The sequence below is a fragment of the Cotesia glomerata genome, linkage group LG4 (genome assembly GCF_020080835.1).
Source record: "Cotesia glomerata isolate CgM1 linkage group LG4, MPM_Cglom_v2.3, whole genome shotgun sequence".
Classification (NCBI taxonomy): Eukaryota; Metazoa; Arthropoda; class Insecta; order Hymenoptera; family Braconidae; genus Cotesia; species Cotesia glomerata.
The window spans coordinates 16,404,925-16,425,639 of NC_058161.1; the positions used below are offsets into that span (position 1 = coordinate 16,404,925).

At 31.6% G+C, this 20,715-nt stretch overlaps 1 protein-coding gene across 24 annotated transcripts in view; it reads left to right on the plus strand.

Moving 5' to 3' along the window:
- The window catches only part of LOC123264370 (collagen alpha chain CG42342-like), a 128,091-nt gene that overhangs the window by 97,488 nt on the left and 9,888 nt on the right, over positions 1-20,715 (plus strand). For 11 of the 24 annotated variants that reach the window (XM_044727628.1, XM_044727627.1, XM_044727624.1 and 8 more), the window contains 17 exons: positions 3,586-3,621; positions 3,786-3,926; positions 4,709-4,783; positions 9,747-9,926; positions 10,023-10,085; positions 10,177-10,221; positions 11,156-11,261; positions 13,510-13,598; positions 16,131-16,224; positions 16,984-17,072; positions 17,153-17,242; positions 17,311-17,355; positions 17,441-17,467; positions 17,549-17,584; positions 17,663-17,767; positions 19,601-19,645; positions 19,824-19,886. In XM_044727628.1, coding sequence (XP_044583563.1) covers positions 3,586-3,621; positions 3,786-3,926; positions 4,709-4,783; positions 9,747-9,926; positions 10,023-10,085; positions 10,177-10,221; positions 11,156-11,261; positions 13,510-13,598; positions 16,131-16,224; positions 16,984-17,072; positions 17,153-17,242; positions 17,311-17,355; positions 17,441-17,467; positions 17,549-17,584; positions 17,663-17,767; positions 19,601-19,645; positions 19,824-19,886 — 1,329 coding nt within the window. Of the gene's footprint in view, positions 1-3,585; positions 3,622-3,785; positions 3,927-4,696; positions 4,784-5,022; positions 5,077-9,746; positions 9,927-10,022; positions 10,086-10,176; positions 10,222-11,155; positions 11,262-13,509; positions 13,599-16,130; positions 16,225-16,983; positions 17,073-17,152; positions 17,243-17,310; positions 17,356-17,440; positions 17,468-17,548; positions 17,585-17,662; positions 17,768-19,600; positions 19,646-19,823; positions 19,887-20,067; positions 20,221-20,715 lie in introns of those variants that run through there. The other 13 variants (XM_044727638.1, XM_044727635.1, XM_044727634.1 and 10 more) reach the window with 10 other exon arrangements.

Genomic DNA, 20,715 nt, shown 5'->3' on the forward strand with positions numbered 1-20,715 from the left:
GCTCTCTCCCCTAACAGCTCACACTGAGATTCATTGCGCTTCCAGAACATTAAAGGGTTAAATTATTTTAAATTAAAATAAAGAATTTTGACGAATATTGGGAAGGCTAAAATTAAAAAAAAATTTTAACATTATTTTGACTCATTAGTTACGCTCGAACTTCCTTAATTATACGAATATACTTATTAAGATTCATTCAAATACACACATTAATACACATACACATACCTGTAATCAAACTTTCTTTAATCTTGTTATACTTAGTATTTTTAAAGTTACAAGCAAAATATAAGGTACAAATACGGTGATTTTTAGCAAAAATGATAGTTTTTTTCGTGTTTTATAGATATTAACTACACGGAAAAAAGAAAACAGAAATAATTATAGTATAAAATGTAAAATCGGTCCCGTCGTAATCAAAACTAGAAAAATTACAGTTCGAAATAACATTTTTCTAAATTCAAACTTTGAATGTTAATTTTCAGAGCTTTCAATGTAAACATTACACTTTACAATGTAATTCTTATAAAATCTGTAATAATTACAATCTGAAACTGTAATTTTTCCAGTTTTTATCACGGAGCGCCACGTTACATTATGTACTGTAATTTTTCGAGTTTTCTTTTTTCCGTGTAAAATTTTGATTTTTGAAGAAATTTGTCAGAAACTTTTTTTAAGAAAATTTAAAGAGTTTTTTTGGTTTTTTATAGATAATATTTATATATTATTATAGATATTATCTATATATATTATAGATATTATCTATATATTATATTATCTTACAAAAAAGATCTCTTATAAAAATTCGAAAAAACCAATATTTTAAAAGTTACAAACATTTATAAGTAAAAAATTTAGTAATTTATTTAAAAAACGATACTTTCTTTTATTTTTTATAAACAGTTAGTAGAATTTTGATTTTATAAAAAGTTGTTGAGAAATTTTATGTCTGAAATTTTACGGGTTACAAAAAAAGTCTCTTACAAAAATCCAAAAAACCCCTTATTTACAAAGTTGCATCAACTTTTCTGTCAGTAATCCAACAAAATCAGTATTTTCCTTTTAGTCCTCCGAAATGCTTCCAAATATCCGAGTTCGCTGTTAATTTCGGTAACGGGTAACAAAAAGGGTTGTTTAAATCCGCGCTTTGACGTTGGCATGCAGTGGACGAGCCACTAATGCAATTTCGCCTTCACCGAGCGAATCACGCAACCCCCTCCCCTTCTGCGCTCTATTTGTGTCTTTTGCAAACTAACCCTTCCGTAGAATCCCCCCCCCCCTCTTCATCCTGATAGCCGTTAGCTTTTCATACGGCACGGTTTATTCCATTCTCTGGAATAAACCCTCTCCATTTGCATTCCCCCTCCCCGGAACTAATACTGACTATCTCTTTTGGCGTTCAATTCGCGGTCTACCCAAAATCAAATTTCGGTAATCTTGTGAGCGTTAGCTAATACCTAACCTGGCGTCTATCCTTTTCCCGACGTCCCTTTCTCGATTTCGTGATATCTGTAAATCCAATTGCAGTCCTATTAAACTTTATTAACGTCCGCTAAACTTTGTTATATTAAATCGTGTTTTCATTAATTTACCCTGAATTATTGTTATTAACTCTTTTTTTTTTTTTTTTTTTTTTTTTTTTATTACTCGACAAACTTTTTATGAAAAAAATATACTTTATGTTTTTTTAGTCGGTACCGATTATTTTTGTCTTTTGATCTAAAATTTTGATACTAAAATTCAATTATTTTTGGTAATTACTGTTAGCCGGCGGTTTTTCGATAAAGTTATTCCAACAAAGCAAAAGACTATTAGATTACCTTGGGATGAAATAAAGTTTATGCTATGATATTGTTTTTAGAAAGAAATAGCGGTTAAAATATTGATTTTAGAGAAAAGTTGTAAAACACTTTTTTGTAGAAAATATTAAAAACTATAAAAAAAGGTTTTTTACAAAATTTCAAAAAAATCAATATTTTTAAAGTTATAGACAATTATTATGGTGTAAATTCGGTGATTTATAGCGAAAACGAGTTTTTTTGGTTGTTTGAAGATAGTTAATAGAATTTTGATTTTAGAAAAAATTTTATAAGAATTTTTTGAGCAAATTGTAAGAGCTATCATAAAAGTTTCTTATAAAATTTCGAAAAAATTAGTGTTTTTTAAGTTACAGGAATCAATAAGGTTTAAAGTCGGTGATTTATAGCAAAAATGAGTTTTTTTTGTTTTTTGAAGATAGTTAATAGAAATTTGATTTTAGAAAAAAGTTAATGAAAACGTTTTTGTAGAAAATTTAAAAAGGTATTAAAAAGGTTTCTAATGAAATTTCAAAAAAATCAATATTTTTGAAGTTATAAACAATTATTGTGGTATAAATTCGGCGATTTGTAGCGAAAACGATACACAGAAAGAAAAATTTCTTGACTGGAGAACAAAATTATTGGCTCAAGAAAATTTGCGGGTGCCCGAAGAAAGACTGAAATTGTGTTGGCCAAAGTAAAAATTTTTCTTGAAATTCTATTTTTGGTGGAAGTCATTTTTTCTTAATTCAAATTATCATAAATACTTAATACAATAAATTTTTATACTTGATCAAGATTTTTAGATACTTTAGGGAAGCAGCGCCACCTACTCAGCTGAGAAAAAAATTTTCTCACCTTGAGAAAATTTTTCTATTGAATATTTGATACCCATTTTATATTATTTTAGAGAGCAATTATACATATTGAATGAAAAAAAATGATTCAATATTCTTTGATGTTCCCATTTGACATGTTAATCAATAAAAATATTAATGAAAATTTACTTCTATCGAAATATTTAATTTTTTGGAGCAAGAGAAAAATTTTCTCAAGACAAGAAAATTTACTTCTATCAAGAACTAAATTTTTTAGAGCAAGAGGCTGAATTTTCTCAAAACAATAAGATTTTCTTGACTTAAATAAATTTTCTTGGATCAAGTTACGTATTTCTTAAAGCAAGAGAGTTAATTTTGTTGGAATAAGTGAAATTTCTTGTATTAAAAACAAAATTTTTTTCGCTCAAGAAAATAATTAGGAAGAGAAATATTTTCTTAGCTCAAGTGAAACTTTTTTTCTGTGTAGATTTCTTCATTTTTCATACGTAGCTACCAGAATTTCGATTTTAGAGAAAAGTTATGAAAAACTTTTTTGTAGAAAATTTAAAGACCAACAAATAAGGTTTCTTGTAAAAAATTGATAAAACCAATATTTAAAAAGTTAGAGCAATTTAAAAAATCGCAAACTTTCAATAATATCAATATTGACGTCAATAGACAAAAAATTTCTGAAGAACGTTAAAAAGTTTGGTTATACCCCAGCAGAAAGCAACATGTTACCGATATTGGAGTGCGTCACATGGTCATAAGCGTTTTCCCCGTTTTAATAACGAGACTTTTTATGACCGGGTCATTTGTAGCAACTTTTCAATATCATCGGTATCATTGCTTAAATAACATTTGCTTTCCAGGTTTAATATCCTTTTTCTGCTTCGCTAATAGTTAATTACTTAATTACTACCAATCGACTTATTTACTGTGTTATTAATTTTCACATATTTTTTCAGGGTCCAATTGGATTAGACGGGCCGAAAGGTGATCCGGTAATTAATTTTAAAATTACTATTTTTGTTATTAAAAATGGAATTTTTAAAAAAGAGCTTTTATTAAAAGACAAAAAAAAGCTATTATTAAATTCCAGTTCTTTTAGCACCAGAGCTAATAAACTTCACCTGCAGACTAAATATGAGTGTAATTAATTTTGCAGGGTCGCCCAGGTGACAAAGGACAAAAAGGGGAATTAGGGAGCCCCGGCTTTGATGTCTTCTCGGCTGTAAAGGTAGCTACCATAAACAATGGGGACTCTATCAGAAAAAAAATACTACTATACAGAAGAACGTATCAGACGGTACACCAATTCACCCGATTCTTCATTATATTCTATTCAATTCGAGCTTTCGTAACAAATTTAACAATTATTAATTTTTTTTTCGAACTAGAGTAATCTTTGTCACTTAATTCATCCACCATTAATCATTACCAAAGCTGCAAATATTTTTTTTTAACAATTACAAGCATCTATTCATTAACAAATTTTGATCTCGGCCAAGGACGATTTTCAAAATTTTTTTTTTTTAAATCTATCACAGATAAAAAAATTTTGTAAAAGTGAAAAAAGTAGACAAATTTGCTCTTAATTACATAAAAAATTTCAAAGTGGGTACATTGGCCATAGGAAAAAAGTTTTCTTTGTTAGGTTTGAAAAAAACTCCGTTTTTTACCATTTTACCCCTATATCTTTCAGATAACACATCGTATAGCTTTCGTATATTTTTTTAACATACTGTATATATTGTTCTCAAAATATATAAGGGTAGCTATACCAAAAAATCATTGAAAGGATTTTTTTCCGATCTTGAGAAAAAAAAATCGTGTTTTTGGGCTTTAAACGTGGGTAATTTTTGAAAAAATCACTCAATTATTTTTTGGGGGGTCTCTGATATGCCCAACGAGCAGAATTTTAAATAAAAATTTGCAACTTTGGTCTCAAATCACCACCATAAAAATAGGGGGTTTTTAACCTGACAAAGATTACTCTATTTTCCGGACGAATCTATCTGTATAATAAAATAATAAATAGAAAACATATAAATAAATTGAATGTCTTCACCCCTACGGGTCAATGCACAGGGATTGGGGTTAAAGAGGTCAGTGACAACGCTCCGCGGTGGGACACTTGGATACGCGGAAATCGTCGCATTAAAGGTAACCCTACAAAGCACAGCTCGATATATTATTAATGTGATATATGTAATACATATATTCTTTGTTTTTGTACATTTAGAGTTGTGGTAGAAAGTAGAAATTTTTGTGCTACTAGGGTTAATTTTGGTGCCTGTGATCCTTCGACCTTTGACGGACATGACTGATTATTTTCTTTTTTTTCTATTATTTATTATGATTTTATTAGCATTATTTTTAGTTCCGTTACTGAAATATTCTAGGGGCTTCAAGAACGCGGGCATAATATATCTGCGCAGACAATTATTCAATTGAAGGTAAGTTTGTTTAGTCATCGGCTTATAATGGCTTACTAATTTCAAAAGGACTAACAAACCTATCCACTGGAACAGTAAGGGTCGTTATTTATTGACTCTGTTCCTCTTGTCCCATCCTGACGATATTATTTTAGTTTTGTATTTGGATGAGATTTTGCATGGTCATAAAAAATTAATTAATTTTATATGAAGATTTATAAGATATCAATCCGCCGATTTGTAATAAAAATGATAGTTTCTTTTGTTTTTTATGGATATTTAATACTTTTGATTTTTGAAAAAAATCATGGAAGACTTTTGTTAAGAAAATTTAAAGGGCTACAAAAATGGTTGCTTATAAAATTTCGAAAAAATTAGTATTTTAGAAGTTACAAACATTTATAAGTTCAAAATTCAGTGATTTATAGTTTAGTATTTGCATGAGATTTCGCACGAATTTTAAAATAGTGCAATCATGGTTGGTAGTTTGTAGTGATGCAAAAAGAGGGTAAATAGGCACAAGAAAAGTAGGCTGTAAGCTATAATGAGGAATGCAAGGGATATATGGCTCCTCAACATGTGGCGTGTGGCATATTTATGTGATTATGGTTAACTTATATTCAAATGGAACATGAAACATGATCTATGATCTGCCAACAGAGCTCGCGGAATGCTTACACAGATGTCTGATTTGCTGGAGTATTTTTAGAGTCATTTGTTAAAGAAACTTTTTAGTAATCGAGCCTACTATCAAATTTGGGCGTAAAAATATTAAAATTTAGGTGAATTTACAGAAATTAACAAAATAGTCGATTTTTTTGGATACCTTAGTAACATTGGTTTTGGACAAAATTCTTTGGCCAGATAGTTGACCAAGCCCTGGAAACAGAATCGGACAATTCTTGAGCCAGACAGTTAACCAAGATTATTTGTCCAGACTTGCGAAAGACTTGGACAAGATTTTAAAACAGAATCTGGAGCAATACTTGCTCAAGTTTAGTGACAAGTCTGCAGCCAGAATTTGTTCAGATTGTTAGTAAAGAAGTTTCACCCAAACTTGCGCGAGGAATGAAATAGACTAACAGTGCGCATTGTTATTGTACTGAATTAAGAATTCGAATTTTTGCCTTGACAACTAAGTGTCAAAAAGTGGTGATAGGGAGCCTGCCTCACCATTTCTGGCCATTTTCTGGACGAATTCTGGCCATAGTCTTGCCCAAGAATCTTGGTCAAATATCTGGAGTGATTCTTCGACGATTCTTGAAGAATGATCTGCCGTAAGTTTCTTGTCCAAGAATTGTAAAAATTTGTAGCAGAACCTTCATCAAGATTATTGAGCCAAACTTTCCCAAGACGAACTTAGTTGCTACTAGGGATCTATTTCACTACATTCAATAAAAATTTATTTGTTACGTATCTAAGTTCTACTAATTCCCGCAAAAAAATCAAAATCGCTTGCTTATTTCCGAAGATAACACAAAAAAAGTGTTATATTTTATTTTAAGGTAGTTGTCACGGTACAATATTGTCAAAAAATTAGATTTTACGCGCCGCAAAAGTATATGAGCTTGCATCTAAGTAATCCATAATTTTTATGCACGACTGTATCCGTGGAGACGTAACTCATAGAGTATTTCTGTCCGACTCCGTAGATATATAATTTTTCATAAATTGTTGAGCTTTAATCCGTTATTTATAAATAATTAAACGGTCAAAAATTTTTTTTTAAACTCACAAGAAATACATTAAAAGACTGTCAGTTTTTTGAAAGTTTCTGACCGTTAGTTTTTTTTTATAACTAAGAAACTGGTACAGAACTGCAGAGAGCGTATGCAATCAATGTCAAATATCCAATTTTTAATTGAATTGATCTTGGGTTATAGATGGTCAATCGACTTAAAATTTTAAAGGTAATTTATCATCATGTTCTCAATAAGTATACAAAAATTTAGAATTTTCTGACAGTATGCATTAACCTCGAAAACTACCTCAAGAAAAACAATTTAAGATAATTTAATTGATTCAAAGTGAATATCTATACAGTAATCAACTCAAATAAATTTTTATTTTTTTTTTTTAATTATTCCAAATTGTATTTCTTAACATGAAATTCTTTCTACATTAAACAGATAAATTATTTTTCCATTAGCCATAATTATTTATTCAGCTTACGTAAAGTCTAGACTAACCTCAGCAAATAGCCAGTGTATGCTCTGGTAGCTACAAAGGTTCCATAAATTTAGCGATTGATGTGGAGACTATATCACATAATACTATATCATCCTGTAAAAAAAAAAAGCTGATGCGCTTGTGCCTATTCCGTCTCGATCTATAATATCGCATGTACAAATAATTGCCGAACAAACCTGGTGAACAACCCTTGAGTGAATATCATCTATATATATGTATATGTATATATCTAGCCATTGGACCGTCATGTCATGACAGTCTCGATAGGTTATTTCTGAAAGGCTGATATGTGCAATACCGATCACCAATCACAAATCACGTAATAGTTTTACTTCGATATACTTACGTTGGATATTCTAGTGCACTGTCTACATGATCGATTACATATAACATATATACGTAAATGGAATATTTGCGAACAAAATAAAATTTACTATGCATCGTATATCAGCGATCCGCCCATAGATTATCGATCCTGGTGGTCTTTAAGATATACAATAGAATGAAAAAAAGAAGTAGCATGTTTGATTAATTTGATTTTTTTTTAAAAAGTAAAATCAAAGTTATTAATACAAAAGAAAAAAAATTTTTTAAATATAAAAATTTAAAATTATTAAAATAAATGTTACGTTTAGTAGAGAGGTAGTATGTTATTTAATTTTATAAACAATAAAAACTAGAAAGATTAGTAGATGAAAGTTTCTGCGCTCGTGTTTGGGCACACACTCTCTGCTCGTTGCACCAACTCACAAAAATTTTTTTCTTTATTTTTTGTCATATTTATTGTCAATAGATAAGTAGCATGTGTTGTTTGATTTAATTGTTTTTAAAAAGTTTACTTAAGTGATTAAGACAAAAAAAAGAAAAATATTTAAATAATTTATTTATCGAGGTACAATTTTAAATAAACGAGATTATCTTTTTGAAATTAAAATTTTCACGGGGCAGTGACGTAGTATTATATCCGGTTTGCAACGCCATTTTACAGAGAGTTTACAAACTATATGTATTTATATATTTATGTCTATGTTTGTCATCTAAAATAAATGAATAAAACGGCTATTTGTGTATTATATAGGTTATATTTGTCGTTGAAATAAGTTAGTAAATATAAAAATAAAAAATATTTTAACGAAGAATAAAACAATTATTTGTGAAAAATTATGATTATTAAAAACTGCGGACAACTAAATATTGACCGATACATACAAACAATTCTTTACCAACACCCGGAAAAGTTACAAGTGGTTTTTTTTTCAACCCGACATCAATCATATTTGCACGCCTCATAAGCGAAGCGGATGAGGTTCTGCTCGGCTGCCCAATTTTAAAACGCAGCAACTGCAAAATTTTTGTACTTGATTTTTTTTAGTATTGCTGCGTTTTTTTATAACTTTTAGAGCTTAATTTCAAGTAGTTTTTCTTTAAAATATTTAAATTCAAGAATTCTCTATTCATAAATCAAATTTTTTATCATTTTGGCGCGCAAACTCTTTCTTAATAAGAAAAATTTTGAAATTGTCAGTTACTGTGTTTTGAAATTGGACAGCTGTGCTCTCCACTCGCCTTACAAAAACCAAGCGATTTCTTGAACTAAAATTGTCTATTTATTTTCTATCGCACTTGTAGAACAATATTTACACATAAATGTCATGGAAAAACACTAGTGTCAACACTTATGACATTTTTAAAAGACATTCTGCTCTTTAAAAAAATAAAAAAAATGTTTAAAAAAATTATTCCGTGGACGTCCGCGTGTCTGATATATGAAAACTGGCGTGGTCACGATAACTGCCGAAAAACTTAACTGATCAAGTCCATTTTTTTATACGCTTCAGTATTATCTAAAACTTAGTCCTTTCGAAGATCACGGTCTAATTCAATGTAGTTTAATTATAATTAGCAATAAACCAAAATCCACTTATCGTTTGTATATCTATATCTATGTAAATAAGGTTCGCTTACAATACACGCGCAGTACCTTTATTTTCTGGGTGGACAATAGCGCGAAAGATTTAAAAGTATTTGTATTTTATTTTGATCAATTTTACTATAGAAAATAAGATTATGAGGCGTGCACTTTTGGATTTTCCAAACTTTTTTTTTCAACCCGACATCAGTCATATTTTTTATTTATTTTAGATTTATTTGCGTTAATAAAGAAAATGATTATCTGTTGTATTACTGGACACTATTTATTTTTTTTAGATTAAGTTTAACTTTTGAGTGATTTATGGTGATCTGAATGTATAAAATACAAGAAAGTGTAATTTTAATTTTTCGTTCTCAGCCAGACGGATATAATTCCGTCACAGCCAATCATAATTTCTTTTTTTACACTAAAATTTTCATATTTTATAATTAATTAAAATAAAAAAAATTGCTAATCAAAAATAAATTATTAGAATATTTCGTACATTAATTTATAGTGACAAAAAATTAATGTTTTTTTTCCCTTAAAAAAAAAAAAAAAAAATAATTTAAAAAATCGTAATCATCAGGGCGAACCAGGAGAGCCAGGACCTCCAGGACCACCCGGGCCACAAGGCTCAGAAGGAATAGCAGGACAAGACGGCCGCCAGGGAATCCCAGGAGAAGTAGGCCCTCCCGGAGAAAAGGGCGCTCCTGGGCCGGTAGGACCCGCAGGACCCGTCGGACCTCCAGGAACGCCCGGACCAAAGGTGAGTTGTCCTTTTTTTTATCTGTACTTCGATAAGGATGCAATTTTATGTTGGTCGTAAGTTTTATTCTGAGTTGGTAATGGATGATCTGACTAGGGGAAATCCGGCGATTACGGACCTTCAGGATTTCCGGGATTGCCAGGCCATCCAGGGATCCCCGTGAGCTATTGCCTACTTTATATAAAATAGCAACTTAAGGAATTAATCCGTGGTTGTGATTGTAGATAGATTGTTTTTCTCTGTCGTGTAGGGTATGCCAGGACGCAATGGAACTAGGGGTGTTCCGGGAAGACGTGTGAGTCTCTAAGACCTTTTTTGTGTTTAGGTGAAGGGTTTTGTTTTGAGGGTAGATAAGGAGATCCGATTGCTTGTTTTGTGGGATATTAAAAAAGAAAACTTTGCTTTTTTGGTTTAAAGGGAGATATCGGAAAAATAATAAAGACATTTTTTTTTTTGATTAAATTTTCTACAAGAAAGATTTCTTATAATTTTTTTCGAATTTTGGATACTTAGCCCAGAATTTTGACTCTAATATTCTCTTACAATTTTTCCATATCTCTTACCCTTAACCCAGAAATCTCAATGGAAATTTTCCTGCTCCCGCGCTTTGGGTTGTACCTTTATTTTTTAACGACTATAACTCTGAAACTAATTAACCGATTTTTTTTTGTTTCTTTTATAACTTAATGTAATACAGTGTCTCCTGGGTCCCTCTAAAAATTCAACTCAAAAATTCAAATTTTTCAATAAGTAATTGACATTAATAAAAAATAGTGGTTTCCTTCAACAGCGATCGAACTTCTTAATTGCATTGAATTTCCTTGTAAATTTAACCTCTGAGACCCGGATGATGGGGCTTGGAACCTCGCTGACGTAATCCAGATTATAATAATAATAATAACAACATTAACAAAGTAAAGTAAACGTTAACTAACGAAACTAAATTAGAGTGTCGCTAGCTCTTAATACCGAACAACAGATTTCGCTTTTGCGTGAGTGTGTTTTCGACTAAACATCTGGGCTCATAGATTTAGTTGGTGTTGATGGTGGGATTTATAGTCCCTTCTGGCTGCTGACAATCAATCTCAAATCAGAGTCAAATGTGTTTTCACGCTTTATGTGCGCCCCCTACTTATTACTTATACTAACTCATCTCTCCTCTATTGAGCGACCACAGTCAATATTTTTATATAAATTTACTCACTGAAATTATTGTCTTGGCAATCCAGGGTGACAAAGGCGACAAGGGCGACCGTGGATTGACAACTTCACTGGACGGAAAGCAGATTCCTCTCGGGACCTTTGAAGGACCACCCGGTCCACCGGGACCTCCTGGTAAGTCAATATATGTCAACACACTTCAAAGCTTATCTGCACTAAGCTATTGTTGTAATAATGTATTTCGTGCCATGATTTATCATAGTAAATTAGTGCTCATTTTTGAAATAGGATTTTTTTTATTTTGGGTTGAATATCTCTCGAACGAATCGACGGATTAAGACTGGCTTTGCAGTAATCAAAAGCATTTGACCCCATAAAAGTGCCTGCAAAATTGCAAGTTTATTGGTCGAGTCAATTTTCAACAATTTACAAAAGTACAGTTTTGAGAAAAGTGTTTTTTGGATTAGCTTCAAAACTACTCGCTCAATTGTATTCAAATTTAATGTAGACCTTCAGATCAAAAATCTAAATTAATTACCGCAACCCGTATCAAAATCGGTTGATTTTTTCAATAATTATCGCAAGAAATTGAAAGATCCAAAAATTGGCCAGTTTATAATTCTTGAATATCTTTTAATCAAATCGACGAATTGAGACCGGGTTTGCAGTAACCAAAAGCATTTAACCTCCTAAAAGTCCCTCCAGAATTTCAAGTTGATTAGTCGAGTTAATTTTGAACAATTTCCAAAATTGAACATTTGAGAAAAGTGTTTTCTTGGATTAGCTTGAAAACTACTCAATTGATCTTTCTCAAATTTCATGGAGACCTTCAGATCAAAAATCTGAATTGATTACCGCAACCCGGATCAAAATCGATTGATTTTTTCAATAATTATCGCAAGGAATTGAAAGATACAAAAATTGGCCAGTTTCTAATTCTTTAATATCTTTTAATCAAATCGACGGCTTGAAACCGAGCTTGCAGTATAGCCAAAAGCATTTAACCTCCTAAATGTTCTTACAGAATTGCAAATTGATTGGTCGAGTAAATTTTGAACAATTTCCAAAATTGCACTTTTGAGAAAAGTGTTTTTTTTTTTATTAGCTTCAAAACTACTAGCTCAATTGTTTTCAAACTTCATGGAGACTTAAAGGTTAAAAACCTGCATCAAATACCGCAAGCTGAATCAAAATCGATTGATTCGTTCGAGAGTTATCACAACACCAAAAATCAAAAATTCGAATTTCCTCATTTTCTTCTAATTAGATCTCGAGGAAATATAAAAAGCTTTTCACTGACAATTAATAAAACCAAAAAAGAACTAGTAATAAAGATAATAATAATAATAATAATATAAGAAAAGTAACTAAAAAAAAGTTATCTAAAAGTCTTGTCGTATAACTCAACATTTAGAGTACTCGCGCTTTACTTGGCAAAAGCCCGTACCGATTATCGCGGCTTTCGTCTCCGCTCACGTATTCTCGCCAATTAGAACTTTGTTCAATTGTAACTTTTAGATTGCGCCCGACGGACTGCCTTCATAGTTTTACCTTATATATAGTACAACGTCCATTTTACTTTTTCTTCTTCTACTTCTTCTTCTTCTTCTTCTCGATCAGAGTCCTAGTGCTTGTTTTCTTTCATTTGGCGGCTGATCAATGCCGATATTTCACCGCGTAAGAAAAATTTCTTCCCTTACTACACTTATGTCTTTTTATTTAATGGAGCCCCAATACGTTTCTCTGGCTCCTATCGATTCAGGCTCAGCCTTTGTCCTGGATCTTTTGTCGGGAATCCGACAACCGCTAATAATTATTATTAAGACTCATGATAATACCTTTTTGATAAGAGATTAAAGGAATAATATAAATAGTTTCGTCAATATGGATGTAATTCAATTTATTTTGTTGATTTAATGAGTCTTCTAAAAGCATTATTTGAATTTTTTCTGACAAAGTAACTGATAACGTCATAACATTTACTGAAAATCTTCAGAAATTATTAATTTTTTTACATTAATCTTGATTTTCTGGCTGAACGATTAAATATATAGAGAAAGTGATAATAACTTTTCTTAAAGGAAATTAAATTTTCCACAAAAAAGATCTCTTACCCTTAACCCAGAAATCTCAATTAAAATTTTCCTGCTCCCGCGCTTTGATTTGTACCTTAATTTTGCAACGACTATAACTCGGAAACTAATCGGCCAATTTTTCTGATTCTTTTACAATTTAACTTCAAATAGAGTTCCCGAAGTCCCTCCATAAAATCGGCTCAAAATATCTACCCCCTCTACTAAACCTCCATAAATCAGTTACTTTGTCATTAAATTCTTCTTCATCTTTTCGGAACTCTTTCTCTCTATGAACTTGAAAGATGACTGAACAACTTGCTGACAAATATAAATATAAATCGAAACAGGAGCCCAAGGCGAAAAGGGAGATCTGGGTCCAATAGGGCCACCCGGCCCCCCCGGGGAGAAGGGAGCCAGGGGCAAGCAAGGCAAGAGGGTAAGCTTCAGGTCCTCCGGCCACTGGATCATGTCGAGGAAAGCTTCCTAGTTCCACAACCTTGTCCCTATCATCGTCCCTTTGTCCCCTTGACAATCCATGGTAATCCATTGAACATCCTTCCTTTCAACATCCCAACATCTAGATTTGTGCCAAATTCTTAGAGCAATCCCAGTTAACCAGTTTTCCAGTTTCCCAGATGCATGCTACTGCTGCATGATGAGTATACTAGTACTTAGATGTTAAATATTTGCCAAAGAATGAAGAATGGAGAATGTAGAATGTAGAATGAGAATGAAGAATCCGCCTAATATCACAATGACCGACGTGCCACATGGTTCGCATGTGCTGAGCGATCTACCAACACCAACACCCTCAGAAACCGACTGAAAGAGGGTGAAAACCCTCACCTTCTTTCTTCCTTATACTGCTATGCTGTGCTAGGTCCTTCAGATGCTTGAGAATTCAGCAGTCGATCGACTTTTGACACCTGTAATATCATTTCTATGCACTTTTTACTGCTCTCTGCATTGCGACTTTGTGCTCAACCTAAAATCTTGGTTGTCATTTTTATTTTCGTTTTATTGTTTTTTGTTTTGGCTTGTTTCTTTTGGTGGTAGCGATTTATTTATATTTGAGATTAATATCATTAGGTCTGATTATATATGATCTTGTTCAATATATCAAATATATCTGATCAGATCTTATATATAAAATCAGATCTATCTGATCGAATCTGATACATAGAATCAGATCTATCTAAAATATATAAGATCAGATTAATCTGATATATATAAGATCAAATTTATCTGATCAGATATATTTGATCATACCTAATCAGATTTGATATATCTGGTTATGTTTGATATACCTGAAATACCTAGTGTATTCGATCTTGTTCAATATATCAATTATATGTAATATAACTGATCAGATCAGGCATATTTGGTCATATCTGATCAGATTTGATACACCTGATCAGGTACATTTGGTCAGATCAAATATATCTGATGTATTTTATATGATTTGATATACCTAATCAGATATATTTGATCATATCTAATATATCTAATCAGATCTAATATATTTGGTCATATTTGATATATCTGGACATATCTGATGTATCAGATCTTTTTCAATACATCAAATATATACGATATCTGATCAGATTTAATATACCTGATCAGGTACATTTGGTCAGATCAAATATATCTGATCATATCTGATGTATTTTATATGATTTGATATACCTAATCAGATATATTTGATCATATCCAATATATCTAATTAGATCTGGGATATCTGATAATATACCTGGATATATCTGATCTTTATCAATAAATCAAATAGATCCGATATAACACATCAGGCATATTTGGTCATATCTGATCAAATTAGATATATCTGGCCAAATATATTTGGTCAGATCAGATATATTAGGTCATATCTAATACATCTTATCAGATCTGTCATTTTTAATCATAAATATCTGTTCGTATCTGATATACCTGATATATCTGATCAGATTGAATATTTCTGGTCATATCTGATATATTTAATCAGATTTTATATATTTGATCATGTCTGATATATCTGACCATATCTGATCAGATCAAAGTAAACCCGTCAAGTAATTTAACCTTTTGATAGCTAAAAATTTCATAAAAATCTTCTAAGGTTCAAATAACTAACGATATAAATAACATGGGGCAGGTAGCCGAACAATGATTATGATTACAAAACCATAAAAAACTTTCTAACATTGAAATAACACCTTTGGATAGTATTACTATTGATGAAGATGATCAAAAGAAGGAAGCAGGGTGGTGATTCTCAAGCTCAATGACGTTTTTGCAATCAACCCTCAGGGGTGTAAGTACAATCGAAGCTAATGAACTAGTTACGACCCTTGAAGTTACCGGGAAATAAGTCCATGTGAAAGCTCTAGTGTGTTGAAGAAAAAAGAATAACCATAACCGTTATTTCACGCGCGTCTGTGTATGTATGTGTGTTGTCTGTGTGTGCTTGGTGTGATGTCGTCACAAGCTTATTAATGTTCTCGACAAATAACGTTTGTATTGAATTGTATTAGTATTGATCGATTTGATTTATTTTTTTTACTGCTAAATAATTACCAGCCAGAATCAATGATTAATTATTAATTATCTGTAATCATAATTAAACCAACTAATTAGCCGGTTAATACCAGTATTTGTAGATATTGTGTTGTGCCGTAAGTATTTTTACTGCTCGTAGTAATTAGTAATTAATAGAGTAGCTGTAGAATAATCCAGTATCCTATTAAACGCTCTGTGTGTGTATGTATGTTAACTTTCTTAAAATAACTCCTTTCCTCCCTTTCCTACTTAACAAATTATCCGACTAACATAACGCCCCAAGTTTTATGAATTGAAAATTAAGTTGATTATTTAATTATTGAGACACATTCAGCGTTTGGGATTGTAGTTATTATTTTTATACGGAGGACCTGTATTGGATATCAATCTTGCAGACTTATTATTTTATCTATAGATGACAGGGGACTGCCGTTGTCCACGATCATTGAGAATTGGCCTTCCCGGTTTACCAGGTGAAAAAGGCAACCCTGGGAATTCAGGGCTACCAGGTAGTTTTTTTTTATTTTGGCGACCGCTAGATTTAATACTTACCCGGTTTGAGATGTTAGCAAAAAAATTTTTTTTGTTTTGATACCTCGGTTTTCCAATAAAAATACTTCTCACAGTCATTATTCTCTTAATTTTTGGGAGTGTTTCGAGCCACGTTTAAAGCCAAAAATCACTATTTTTATCTTTGAAGCCCCGAAAAAAATTTTGTATCAATCGATTACTCTAATTAGTCTCGTATATTTCGAGCACAACATATAAACTGTAGAAAAAATAAATATACTAACTACTTTTGATTAGTTATCTGGAAGCTAGAGGGGATAAAATGCCCAAAAACACGGGTTATTTTACATCTAACAAAAAAAAATTTTTTTCTATGGCCATTTTATCCACTTGAGAAATTTTTTCGTATTCTAGGGCTCATTTATCAACTTTTTTTATTCTTATTATTTTTTTGTATCTGTGATAGTTTTCAAGATAAAAAATATAAGAAATCGCTATTTTTAAAGATCGATTTTTCGCATTAAAATTTCCTGACTACAATCAATAAAATAGTTATTTAATTAAAATCTAGCAACTCTACAACCCATTAAAAGCCCCTGAGTAATTAAATATGTAAGGTAGCGGTCGCCTCGAAAGACATGGAACCCTCTCGTTGATTGTCAATGAACTAGGCCTCAACAAACATCGAATTCCGAACTAGAATATCCACTTAATAACAACCGAATCGGTGATTTTATATTAAGCGGTGGCTTTTGTAGGACCTAAGGGCGACGCAGGAGTACCGGGGGCTGCCGGGGTGAACGGAATCAATGGCGAAGCTGGAATACAAGGTCCACCGGGACTCCCGGTACGTATTTCACCACTGAAAATCCATTTCCTTGATGGATTAAAAGCCTGGGATTTTAAAACCGGTTTCAATTTTTATAGGGATTAGCGGGACCCAAGGGCGAGAAAGGCGAGTACGGCGACATTGGACCACCAGGGTTGATGGGTCCACCAGGACTACCTGGACCGCCGGTATGTAACCCTTTAATCTTGTTTTCCTTTGTCAAAAACACTGGCTCATTCCACGGTTTTGTTTTTAGGGCGCGCCGGGTATCAAGGGAGAAAAAGGCGATAAAGGAGAATCGGTTAGTATTAATTTGCCTCGATAAATCCAATTACAATTAAAAGACTAACCTCCTCTAAATTTATTTTTTCTTTCTCCGTTTTCAGAAGTACAAAAAATTGAGAAGAAGACAGGTAAGATCCTTATTTTGTTATATAATTTTTCGAGAGAGGTCAGAGATTAATTTTAATAAAATTTTGGTTATTTCTCTTTAGGGCGACGGCACTTTTGAAGTGAACGCTGGAGAAGTGGTAAGTTATTTATTTTCAATGGTTTTATTAATTCATCTCACATTGTTAACTTCTATTAAATGTGATATTTTTTTGCAGATAATGGGTCCTCCAGGTCCACCAGGTCCAGCTGGTAATCCAGGACTACAGGGGCCTCCTGGAATCAAAGGAGACCGAGGGCACGATGGTACTAAAGGAGAACCTGTGAGTATTATTATAATTGTTAATCTATATTATTAAGAGAATAAGAAAAATTTTGTTTTCAAGATAGGCATATGATAAAATCGGTTTTTTAAGTGAAATTTAGTGTCATTGCAAATGTTTTGACTTGAATTTATGCCTTTTCAAGATTTCATATCATTCTCACCGATATTGAATTTATATGATAAGTATTTAAGCTGCATTCGAAAATACTTTATCTCTAGACACATAATTAAGAAATGACCTTGTATCTTGAGAACTATTGACATTTTTAAAGATATGAGCTCACCCCGACATTACACTCATCGAGACCTTTCATTTGAGTACCCACATCAATTTTTCATATATTTATATATACTATATATATGTATATATGAAAAATATATCAAAATGCATGTGGGTACTCAAATGAAATCTTTTGATGATTGTAACATCGGGATGAGCTTATGTCTTTATAAATGTCAATAGTTAAAAAATAAAGCAAAATTTTATTTATTTATAGTCCACAAGTCACAGCAGTCACATAGTGACTGCAAGGTTGCTAAGTGTTGTTTAATCTCGGAAGTAACTTATCAAAATTAAATACAAATCCGGTAGCTAGATTCTGAGATATTTATCAAAAAATGATGCATTGATTTTGAGTGCCAATTTAGTATGTGTTCGTCATTTTTTGTGTAAGATTTATAAATTATAATTTCAATACCATTAAGGTTGGCGAAAAACTGTTGTATTGATTTTGAGTGTCAATGCATCATATAATCTTTATTTTCCTCTTAAAAGCGCTTATAGTAAAAATTCCAATCCCATCAAAATAATAAAGAATCAATATTGCATTGATTTTGAGCGTCGATGCAATACATGGAAAAAATCTCTGGGAAAATTTACGATACAATTATTGTAAAGCTGGACTATACTTTCATTATTAGTAGTTGTCAAATATTTTAGAAGAAAATTTACCATTTATTTACGAAATTTTATAACTTACTATTATAATTTCACCAAATAATTATTGTATTAAATTCGATTAAAAAAAATACGATATTTCTATTGTAAAAAGTAAGGGATTAAAATTTCCTGTGCTGCCTCTGTATCTTTCCAATAGAAGTAACAAATTTTACAATAGTTGAATTGGAATGTTTTTCAATTAGTGTAAGTGATGACCGTGCACAGCGCTAGACTCTGAGTTTATGTAAATGCTGAAGGACATCAATAGTAGTTTATCTCGGGTAGCGTAGAGAGACAGTCTCTGGCTACCAACTAAGAGTTCTGGGTTCGATTCCCGGACGAAAACTCCGATTTGTATTTTCGGTTACTGCAAAGTTACCAATGAGTTCAATCTCTTTCCTTCTCCCTCCGTAAAATTTATTTTAAAAAAACCGACTGTCAATTTTGACGATAGTTGAATTGTAAAGTTCACTAACACATCTTGTACAATTAGGTGTATAATATTGGATTTTTTAAGTATCTTGCTAGTCTTGTTTGATGAATAAAATTTACAATAGTAGATCGTAAAAATTATTAAGTGACAAGAATAGCCCACCGTTGCTATTTTATTTAATAGAAAATACGATAGTAAAATAGTGAAAATTCCTTCAAATTTCTTTTCATGTATTTTTCAGTTTTTATTTTTTGTAATGCTCACTTGCTAAAAGTACCCCATCGACGGTAGCGAGTCATTATTAATTTATAGAACAGCTCATTAAATATTTATGATATTCACTGCGTGTAATGGATAATCGTGAGTCAAGTTAATAAAAGGGCTATCTTTTGAGCACTAAGTGAGTAAGTACTTTCAAAAACGCATTACTAATGGATCCGATGTGTTTTATATTTCAGGGCGAGAAGGGCGCCAAGGGGGACCCCGGCCCTATGGGACTACCTGTAAGTACTGAATCAAGTCAACACATGATAAAAAAAAAAACCTGATATCCACTCAATCGCTTAAATTGAAGAACGAGGGAGGGTTTCGTGAATTTTTAAAAGCATTTCGTGATCAAAATTTTAATTTTCGAAAAAAAAATTTTTTTTCATCATATATAATAAAAAAAAAATTTTTCAGGGCCCAATGGGACTAAGAGGGGAAGCAGGACGGCCTGGCGACGCCGGAAAACCCGGAACGATGGTAAGAAAAATTTTTTTATTATTATTAATACCGTAAAAAAAAACACGCTGCCTGCTTTGTCACACCTCCCCAAAAATAATATCCGGGACCCGTTATTGTAACAATTTATTTTAAAATCTTGTGTTACAATCTTAATAATCAATAATAATAATAATAATAAATAATTAATAATAATAAACAGGTTGGCACGTGGTGATCCGACTAACAACTAACAAGGGGTTAGGTTATCCATCTACTACTTCTACTTCTACTACTACCAACAGAATCGACAATAAAACCTATCTGAAAAAAAAAAAAAAAAAAAAAAAAAAAAAAATTACCAGGATTTCTTACCACTAAACATCAAACCAAGTAGAGCAGCCATTTGCAATGAAGCAAAAAAAATTAATAACGCCCAAATCCTTTTTTAAGGAGCTCGATATACATAAATATATATATTTATATATATTTTGTCACTTATTTAAGCGCAGTATTAAAACAAATAATTAAATGATTAATAATTAAAGTAACAAAATGTTCACAAGAGCAGATAAAAAAAAGGTTTCTACTTTTACAACAGTGAACAGTGTTTATCGTTGACAATGATAATTAGCTGCCATATTGGACCGAGGCGGAGGTTACTTAAACTAAAAGAGTCGACTTTGGACTTAGAATCGGAACGATAGTTTAAATTTCAAATATAAATATTGATTATGGTGGTAATAAGAGGTTTACTGATCAATTGTTCTATATAGGCTAGTGTGATACATAATATATCATGATTTTACGATTTAACGTAATTTCTTTGTCTTATAGTGTTTAATGAAAAGTAATGTCAGATAAGATAAAA